Source organism: Lactuca virosa, chromosome 7, assembly GCF_052849685.1.
Source record: "Lactuca virosa cultivar CGN04683 chromosome 7, Lactuca_virosa_CGN04683_v6, whole genome shotgun sequence".
NCBI lineage: Eukaryota > Viridiplantae > Streptophyta > Magnoliopsida > Asterales > Asteraceae > Lactuca > Lactuca virosa.
In genome coordinates this window covers 34,483,597-34,493,908 of record NC_136432.1, presented here as the reverse complement: position 1 = coordinate 34,493,908, position 10,312 = coordinate 34,483,597, and the positions used below count along the sequence as shown (strand labels likewise).

General features: G+C 34.2%; 1 protein-coding gene across 1 annotated transcript; it reads right to left on the bottom strand.

The window, feature by feature from the left end:
* Nucleotides 1–8,076: 8,076 nt before the first annotated feature.
* On the bottom strand, nt 8,077–10,087 carry LOC145125876 (transcription factor bHLH112-like). The gene is made up of 7 exons (XM_079061283.1): nt 9,771–10,087; nt 9,126–9,609; nt 8,921–9,031; nt 8,749–8,814; nt 8,584–8,649; nt 8,454–8,504; nt 8,077–8,347 (listed from the first exon to the last, which is right to left on the bottom strand). Exons 1-7 carry the CDS (start codon nt 10,022–10,024, stop codon nt 8,195–8,197), a joined length of 1,185 nt encoding a protein of 394 aa, XP_078917409.1. The 5' UTR covers nt 10,025–10,087; the 3' UTR covers nt 8,077–8,194.
* Nucleotides 10,088–10,312: the final 225 nt, after the last annotated feature.

Here is a 10,312-nt window from a genome sequence, read left to right as displayed (position 1 = left end):
CACGTCACCCATTTTCGCACAGCACACTTCCGACTTATAAAATCTGTAACTTTCGCATACGAGCTCCGTTTTTGACGTTCTTTATATCCACATATAGGTAAAATAGGATCTACAACTTTCATTTTGACTCCGTCGGCTAATTCTCGACCGATCTTAAATTTAACAGTAGGAGGAGATTATACTGTTAAATGACTGCGAAAAATGCGTAACTCTTTCATACGGACTCCGTTTTTGTCTTTATTTTTATCGTTGAATTCCTATTAATGAGATCTTCAAATCTCATTTAGGTCGCGTAGGCCAAAAACCGCTCGATCTAAAATTCGAGTTTCGGGCCGTGCACTGTTATGCCAAATCTTAGAAAATTCATAACTTCCTCATACGAAGTCAGATTTGGGCGTTCTTTTTATGCACGCTCTCGTTTTAACGTATACTACAACTTTTGTTTAGATCACTAAGGCCAAAAAGCCCTCTATCATAAATTCACTATTGACGTCTCCCGGTGTCGTGCCGGTTTTTCCGTAAAACTTCGATGGGCCATAACATCTTCGTTATAATTCGGATTTCGGCGTTCTTTATATGTACGGAACCCTTGTAACATATACTACCACTTGGTTAAGATTAATCTTTATAAATAATATTCCATCAATAACTCATTTTTGATGCTTTTGTCTCTAAATTGACTAGCCCGAATGTGCGGGCGTTAAAATTATTTCTCCCTTAGGATGATTACGTCCCGGAATCATCAACGAAACAGGGTTGTATAATGACTCCATATGTTATCTCTTCATCCTAGGTAATAATCGTAACTTCTATGTTTCTTCGAATGCGTATCTAACTCCTGGTCTTCTTGACTGCAAGCGGTGCTTGGTCTTGCACTCGTTCTCTATGTCTTGTTACACTTTCAATCATGACCTTCATGTCACAAACTCGCTCTTTATCAGAGAATCCTTCTTCTTCTTAACAAACTTAAGATAAGTTTATTTGATTTCCACGATAGACCGATGGGTCATGTTCTAATGAACTCTCATTGTATGTTGCATCGCTCAGACTCAGGTCTCTTAGAGTCAAATTCCGGAATGGAATATACTTTCCTTCATGTTCTAATGTGATATAATCACATTTTAACATGTAGCATTTCTAGCTACCAACTTCTTTAACTAGCGCGATACTTCTATTGACCGCTTCGATTATCTTTCACTTCAATCTTCTGGCTTAAGTTAGATGCTACATCGAACTTGGTTTTCTGAACCACGTAACATACTCATCTTAGTCAGACTCAATTTGATATGACCACTAGGGTCAAAACAACAATCATCTTCTTAATCATTACCGAAACAATGGTAACGACATACTTGAATAAAATGGTATCAATTACTAGCTTCTTGGTAACCTTGTGATTTTCCCTGATCCAAGTGTGAGTCCTGTGCTTCCGGTAGTATAGGCCTCTACTACCATTCACACCTACTCATACTCGTCCCAAGTATTGTCTCGCAGTGCTCCAAGTCATTATAACAAAAACAATTTTAACACATACAAATGTGTCCAAACAATCATATAATTTTCCCTAGACTCTACTAGGACTTCTTCCATGCGTATCTTCAATCATCAATTCTGCTTCAACTCGGTTGGTGATAGAAATGTCAGACGATGGGATAACTTCATGGATTATACCAAAAATCTTTCTTTCTGCTAATCGAAAGTGTACTTCTCCCGTACTAGACGTATTATTTCTTAGACGCGTTCTAAAGGCAATATATCACTCTTACAATATCTTCCGATAGGTACTATTCAGTATCGTAAGCCTTCTCATTTCCTCCATTTACTCAATTCACTACGAGTCTTTACCATGGTGTTCTGCACACCAAAGCAGTCATTTGGTGTATCGAGACGAGAATAAAGATAGAGGAAGGTTTAGACGTGTATTCCTCCTTATTACCTCCCAAATTTATATGCCAGTTCTACTATCGTAATTAAACGTTTAGAAATCTGAACACATAAAATTTCCAGATCCGGTCGGCAACAGGCCATAGATCCGATCAAACGATAGCATAAAGCATCAAAAATTGTTAAGCACATAAAAGCATCTTAGGCATCTTCCCTAATTAAGCTGGTGTTTGTGTCTATTCAGGCGTACTTCCTAAAATATATTAGACACACTCCTCACGGTCATCGCTTAGCACTTTAAGTTTAAGTCTAGAAATAAATCTTTATTCCTAGTTCGCTTAAACTAATGCTCTGATACCAACTGTGATATCCCCATTTTTACGGCTAGAAAAAACCGATTTTGTTTATGGTTTATAAAAATCAGAGTACTTCTTTTGATAAAAATGTTGCGGAATTTGTTCCCAGTAAAACATGATAAATACGTTATCAAAGCATTTCCGAAGAAATGTATTTTTATTCATTTTAAAACATTTGGGATGTCATTGTCAATACAGAAACATAAGCATAAACAGAACTTACATTCATTTATACTAGTGATCTACACCTCTTTAATCTCTCAGTGTAATGTAACTTCGTATCGGCACTTGATAAGGTGGTGACTCGGTACTCGGACAGCGCTTCGTTTACTTTAAAATAATTCCTTCGCGAAACCTAGTATTATTACCACTAGATTTTAGTCTAATTTTTACCGTGACTAATTATTAGTCTTATTATTATTATTATTATTATTGTTATTATTATTATTATTATTATTATTATTATTATTATTATTATATAAGCGTTTAAACAATATTTTCCAACCACTATGTACAGACAGGGGCCAGACATAAAACACCGGAGGGCAGGATCATTTTGGCATATAGCACTTCTGAAATCCAACAACCCAGACGGCCCTTCAAACCGGATTCCCCGTACCGCGAGTGGTTAAAAAGATATTATAACGACACTTATATAACCCATAATAATAGCTCAAATAATTATTATAAGGTCCTAATAACGTTACTATATTTAAATAAAAGCTATATTAAAAATTAGGTAGACGTATCTTACCTACGAGGGGTTTGGCTAGAAGCCGTGCTCTGCAGGGGAAGAACTTCCGAGCCGAAAGCTCTTCTTCTCGGAGCCGTCGAGCGCTCTGGGGCTTTCTTCTAGCACTAGTGGAGTTTTTGGGAGGTTTAGAGAGAGTGCAGAGAGAAGAAAGAATGGGAAAGGTGTGAAGAAAATGAGGGTGTGAGAGGTTCTACTTATAGGGTGAAATATGGCTAAACTTGGTGCCACATGTCACCATCTGGTAGCAAGACTTGGGGAGAAAGCAATGGCCAAGATTGTGCCACGTCACCCATTTTCGCACAGCACACTTCCGACTTCTAAAATCCGTAACTTTCGCATACGAGCTCCGTTTTTTACGGTCTTTATATCCACACGTAGGTAAAAATAGGATCTACAACTTTCATTTTGACTCCGTCGGCTAATTCTCGACCGATCTTAAATTTAACAGTAGGAGGAGATTATACTGTTAAATGACCGCGAAAAATTCGTAACTCTTTCATACGGACTCCGTTTTCGTCTTTATTTTTATCGTTGACTTCTTATTAATGAGATCTTCAAATCTCATTTAGGTCGCGTAGGCCAAAAACCGCTCGATCTAAAATTCGAGTTTCGGGCCGTGTACTGTTGTGCCAAATCTTAGAAAATTCATAACGTCCTCATACGAAGTCAGATTTGGGCGTTCTTTTTATGCACGCTCTCGGTTTAACGTATACTACAACTTTTGTTTAGATCACTAAGGCCAAAAAGCCCTCTATCGTAAATTCACTATTGACGTCTCCCGGTGTCGTGCCGGTTTTGCCGTAAAACTTCGACGAGCCATAACATCTTCGTTATAACTCGGATTTCGGCGTTCTTTATATGTACGGAACCCTTGTAACATATACTACCACTTGGTTAAGATTAATCCTTATAAATAATATTCCATCAATAACTCATTTTTGATGCTTCTTGTCTCTAAATTGACTAGCCCGAATGTGTGGGCGTTACAGCATTCTACTTTACAAATTAAGGTCATGATCATTATATATAACAATCTACTTTACAAATTAAGGTCATGATCATTATAGCATTCTACTTTACAAATTAAGGTCATGATCATGTTTTCCATTATAGCATCCTGCTTATTTTTCATACTTTGCATTACAACATTTACTTTACAAATTAAGGTCATGGTGATTATAGCATCCTACCTTTTTTTTTTCATTTTTTGCATTATAGCATTGTACTTTCAAAATAAGCCCTTAAAAGTTAAGTGATGTTCCAATCAAATTAACAAATACCTAAGGCTATTACTATTTCATATAGTATTCTATCGTGCAACGATATTCAAGTATTGGACGCGACATATGTCACCGCTATTGAGGTCACTGCTAATAGTGTACACGACATTCGTTTCCATCGTTGGATTAGGGACTAGATTGATAGATATGGCTTAAAGTTAGCTTTTAACGTAGATCGGGGTCCTTGACCATTAGTGGAGATGCCTTTAACGGCGACAACCACAATTAGCGGTGACATCTAACACTGAAGGTAGTTGTCGGCGTTAAAGACATTGCCACTAAAGTTGATTATTCTTGTAGTGATACATATGATGAATACATATATGTTACTTATTATGTTAATATTATTTGAAGTTGTAATGAATATTTATATAAATATTCTACAATGAGTTTTAATTTATATGAAAGTTAGTTACATACATACATCTTATTATTTATTTTATTATGTCGTTTTTTATTTATATCTATTTTGTGTTGTTATTTTGAATTAGTTAATAACCCGTGGAAACCATGGTTACATAATTAATTAAAATTTTATAGTAAAAAACTCATAATTATTAATAAATTATTTTAAATAAATTATTAATTAAGAGATATACAAAAATTTTAAAGTTGGTTAAAACTTCAAATTTAACATATAATTACAAAAAGTAATGTTTCTATAAAAGTTTAAAGTCTACTATTTAAAACATTAACGTCATTAATTGTGATAATGATTTGCCTAATATATCTCACGACACGTGGCATAATGTTAATGAAGAATTGTATTAGAGTGACATATGACAAAAAAAGATTAAAACTATTTTTTTTATTAATATAAGGATATATACATATATTTTATTAATATATTATTTTAATTATAGTTCAAACTAATTTTAGTATTTTTCAAATCTTGATCTTGAAAAATCTCAATCCATTCATGCATATTCAATTTTTTGGAAAATAGAGTCATTATTAAATCTCGTAAAAAATAATAATCAAATATTAAAGAAAAATCCCCTAAAACATAGGGATGATGCTTAGTATGTTTTCAAAAGTATTTTTATATTCAATTTTCTTTCCTAATATTTATTTAAAAAAAAGTATAATAAAGTTATTTTAAATGTTAATTAAGGGCACGATACATCTATCCAGATGCTTAAAGATATAATACTAATAGTGGATCGATCAAGTCAAGTATCGTAAAATGGAAAGATGATAAAGTTTCAATAAATTCCACGTAAACTATGCATTGTGGAATTATATTTCTTTATATGATTAGTCGCTTGTCATGTTTGCGGATTCTTCGATATTAAATGCTTCTTCATACATCTTATACACATGAATATGTCCTTGGAATACTAGCCGAAAATATTAAACATGACGAATATCTATTTCAAGAACATGTGGTCTTCTCAAAGAGCTTAATCGAATAAAAGTGTCAGAGTAGTAATCTTTTTCTAATCAAAATTTTAACTATATGTAGCCCTATTCGAACAAAACCTATATTCAAGATTCTTGTTCTTTTTCTTTAGCGAATTAGGGTGTTTTTTTATAGTTATATGTGACCATTTTTCTTTTTTTTTTTGAAGCAGCGAACGAAAATTATATTAATAAAAGGCCACTTAACAAGAAGCTAAGAAGCAAATTACAAGTATATCAGTTCAAAGAGACAATTACATAATAGAATTACATATATATCAGTTCAAAGAGACAATTACATAATAGAATTACATAGAGAGAAATGGTGATATACTCCACTCCGCCCATTTCCCACATCCGAGCTTACTTGTGTGTTTGCACCATAAGTAGGAGCTAGAAATAATAATGTCTGCCACCTTTGTGTGAGGTGTTTTCAATTTCTTGAATACTATGTCGTTTTTTGCCTTGCAGATGTTCCAAAGTAAACAGGTGGAGTTAAAGAGTATTCGCTTCTTTGGGCAGCTCCCCCAGTCCGCTGCAAAGTCAATGACCTCCTTAATATGAGAAAAATCTTGTGTTTTGATGCCACACCATTTGAAGATCCACTCCCGGGTCCCTTTTGCAAACTCACAATTAACGAAAAGATGGTCCACAGATTCAGGCTCATTGTGACAAAATTGGCACAATTGGTTGGGGATTAAGACGCCTCTTTCAGCTAATATTATTGCTACTGGAATTCTAGAGAACGAAGCTCTCCATATAAAACATCGAACTTTCAATGGTACCATCTTGTCCCAAAAAATAGGTGTACCATGTTGGGGGTTGATCTTTGCATCTATGAATCTTCGCATGATGTTTACAGAATAAGAGCCATCCGAATTTATCATAAACTTGAAATCGAAGGGGGATTGGGGTGGGATCTCCATAGAGCCGATACATAAATATAACTGCCAAAGCTCAGTTAAGGCCGCGCCGTCGTTTGGGTCCTGTTTCCAGTTCCATTTGAATCCCGAGGCTGACAGTCTCTCCTTTAACCTGCAAGATTTTACCTTTTCTCTCTTGTATAGGCTCGGGAACCGATCTTGAAAAGGGGAATTACCACACCAAATGTCCTTCCAGAAAAGGATATTGGAACCACGTCTGGGAGTCAACTTGAATAATGTTTTCCGGTCGATGTTGAACTCATCTAATTGACGAATCGCCTTCTTTATGTTGCACCACGCCCCTGCCGATGTTTTCCTTGCAATGTACGTTGCCGATTTCTTTTTTAGATTATGAATACTTGTTATCATCTCACTCCAAAGTTGATCTTGTTCGTTTCGTAGCCTCCACCACCACTTTGTGAGTAGAGATATATTGTGAGTAGAGATATATTCTTTTTTAGATTATGTATATGTGAACATTTATACGTGTTTTTTTACTTCCCGTTTCTTTTAGAAGTTGATAAATGATGGAGAAAAAACCATATGGTTAAACATGCAGCTCAATCAATGTATGCATTTGATAAGGTTATAAATGCTATTTTTGTAGGATACAGTGATATCTTGTATATATATTATATACAAATGTTTATGTATTGTGATTAATTACTAGTTATGTATAGTGATATCTTGTATATATATTCGTCCAATGATATTTTTTTCCAATACACAATAATTTGTCTAATTCATTGTTAATTAGTAGTGTTGTTGTTTTTTATTTTTTATAGTTATTGTTTCTAAAAAAATAAAATTGCAAAGTGTAACATTTTAAATCATAAATTTTTATATATAAAAAAAATAGTTTACATAATTAATTCCAAAATCACTGGTTTGAACTCATAATTAAATAATATCTTGTGAATTACCTATTTAACATCAATAACCATACATGCAAATTAGCTTCATCAACGTGTGTATGGTTTTTTTTAGTCTTTGGAGAACATTTTTTGGAGCAAATTATGATGTATATATGCATTTAAACATTTGACAATACTTTACTACTTTTTGGACTTCCTATCAGAAAATTTTGAATAGAAACAAAAATTCACAAGGTAATTAACATCTAAAAGTTGCAATAATTAAGCAACACAAAGCATGTTATTAATAAATATTAAAAAACACAACTAAAATTAGAACAAAAAAACATATTCTCTTTCTTTATATAGAAACCTAATCATTTGCTAACCCTACATCAAACTGGCATTGGTTGTCCTTCCTTCAAGGGTCACTTTGTAGCTTCTTTTTTAATATCCTCCTTTTTTTTCCTTTCCTTTTCTAACTTTTCTTCATTGTACTTCTACTACACTACTCCAATATGTGGCTCATATTTCTCTCTAAATTATATATATAAATATAAATATAAATTTCAAGCTTTCTTGCTATTTTGATTAATTTGTTTTAATCAAAATAACATAAAAGCTTAAGAACTTAACCTTGTTTTTTTTGTGAAAAACAAACCAATGGGCATGAACTTATGTTATGTTTACAAAAAGAAATCAGTTTTCGAGGGTTTGAGTATTTTTGACTTTTTCGTCACCTCTATCTGAATGTGGTACCGAAGCTTGATGTCCAGTAATCGGTTGCGGCTTCAGTAGTAACTGGGAAGGTACTCGATACTGGCACAAGGCAAAGTCCACGGCTCCTTAAGTCTTGTTGTTTATCTTCCATAATGGTTTTAACGTTGTCGTGAATCTGTAGATGAGATTTAAGCTAGTGTAAACGATTTACGTTATAATTAACTTTTGGAAAAAACGAACTAAAGATTCTAATAAATCAGCTATGTGTCTGCGTATCTTACTTGTTGACGTTGCATAGTAGCGCCATTTTTCATATAGGGAGCACTTCGAACCTGAAGTATGTAATGAAACAAATAAACATGATGTATTATAAGATATTATATTTAGAAATTTATACCAATATAAACATACATTGACTTGATCGTGAAGGAGCTTAATGTACTCGATTGCTTCATGGAGAACCGATGCTGTATCAGTCTGTAAGTTTTAAATTTAATTGATCACCATAAGTTACGAAAAGATTGAGTATTTGAACGGAATTAATAATGTCGAAAAGAACACTAAGATCATGAATACCTTTCCGAAAGGTGAAACTAGTTGTTGGAGCGCAGTTACTCGATCCCCTAGCTTCTCTTTTCGAACCTGAAAAACGATACCCTTAGGGTTTGTAACTATGTATTTATGGGTATTCAACTAAATTCTTTAAAAGATTTAATGAAAATTTCATTAAAAATTAAGCAATGTATACCTTAAAAGTTGGCAATGGTGATGGTGTTTCAAGACGAGGTCGCTTGAATGTAGGTTCACCGGAGCTTGTCTTTACAGATGATCCCAAATCCCGAATTTCTTCATTTTGAGACTAAATTGAGCATTTAAAACGAAGTTGTTGATGAAACCCTAATCTTGATGTGCATGAGTGTATGCAAGTAAAAAAAAGTTATCTTTTCCGTTACCTTGTTGTTAGGGAAAATGGGTTTCTCTTCATATGTCGATGAGAGAAACGGAGACTGCGTTGAAGTGAAAAATCCTGCACGATTATGGTTTAAATGTAACGTTGAGGCGTTCCAGAAGGGGGTCTTGTTGGCTAAGTGTAAACCTCCAAGAGCCTGTTGTTTTGACTTTACAGAAGAAGAGAATCCGGGCATGCTTGAAACCGAATTATAATCATCTAAATTCGATTGAAAATCGTAAAGGTGTTGCTGCGACGGAGCTACCGGCGGCGGTGGTGAAGTGTTATGGAATAAAGTTTGAAGTAAACTTGATGGGTAACCATATGAAGTACCACCCAAGTTTCCGTTGCTATCGCTGGAGCTTGTGATAAAGTTTGAAGGCTGTTGTTCGTCCATACCGAAATTTGATGAATCTTGGCCGCCGGACGGTAGGTTGTTCATGATTCCTGGTAGGGTTTGACTGTAACTCTCTTCACTTCTTCCATTACTAATGAAAATTTTCAATGGAATGATCATCAGATTCTTTTTCTGCTTCATATAATTACAAAAGAAGTCTATGGTCCATTTCTTAGAGTGAGTGGAATTTAAAGTTGAACCAATAATTGAAAAAACAAAGTAAAAGATAACCAAAAGCTATCGTATGCTTACACTAATAAAGCTTGATTCCAATTGGTGGTTGTAGACGGTGGCGAACCCATCATCTGAAAGGCTGAATCCGGCGAGATAGTGGTGGTTCGACCACCTGAAGACTCGTCAGTTGACCTTGTTTTCATGTTCATTATATCACTTTGCGGCCAGCACCCTCCATAATTGCTCATATATGATGAGCCGATGAAGGTGGTGGTTCTTGGTGAACTCCACCAGCTTCCGCCGCAGACCTCCCCCTGAAATTCTTCTGCCATGTAAATTTATCAACCAAGATTTCTCTCTCGTTCTTCTGTTGTACAACTAAACACTTGGAAGGAAAGTTAGTCATGTTATATATATATATATATATATATATATATATATATATATATATATATATATATATATATATATATATATATATATATATATATATATATATATATATATATATATATATATGTGTGTGTGTTTCTGTGTATGTGTATATGAAACATCAGGGAATGTACGGAGGATGTAAACTATTGAATCTGGTTGACAATTTACAAAGTGACAAGCTAAGT

What these genes read in the sequence shown, in the direction of transcription:
- LOC145125876 (XM_079061283.1), bottom strand. Translation starts at nt 10,024, where the DNA reads ATGGCAGAAGAATTTCAGGGGGAGGTCTGCGGCGGAAGCTGGTGGAGT. An exon ending in TGGAATCAAGCTTTATTAGT is followed by an intron (nt 9,610 to 9,770) that starts GTAAGCATACGA and finishes AATTTTCATTAG; the next exon opens with TAATGGAAGAAGTGAAGAGA. An exon ending in TCCTTCACGATCAAGTCAAT is followed by an intron (nt 8,505 to 8,583) that starts GTATGTTTATAT and finishes TACATACTTCAG; the next exon opens with GTTCGAAGTGCTCCCTATAT.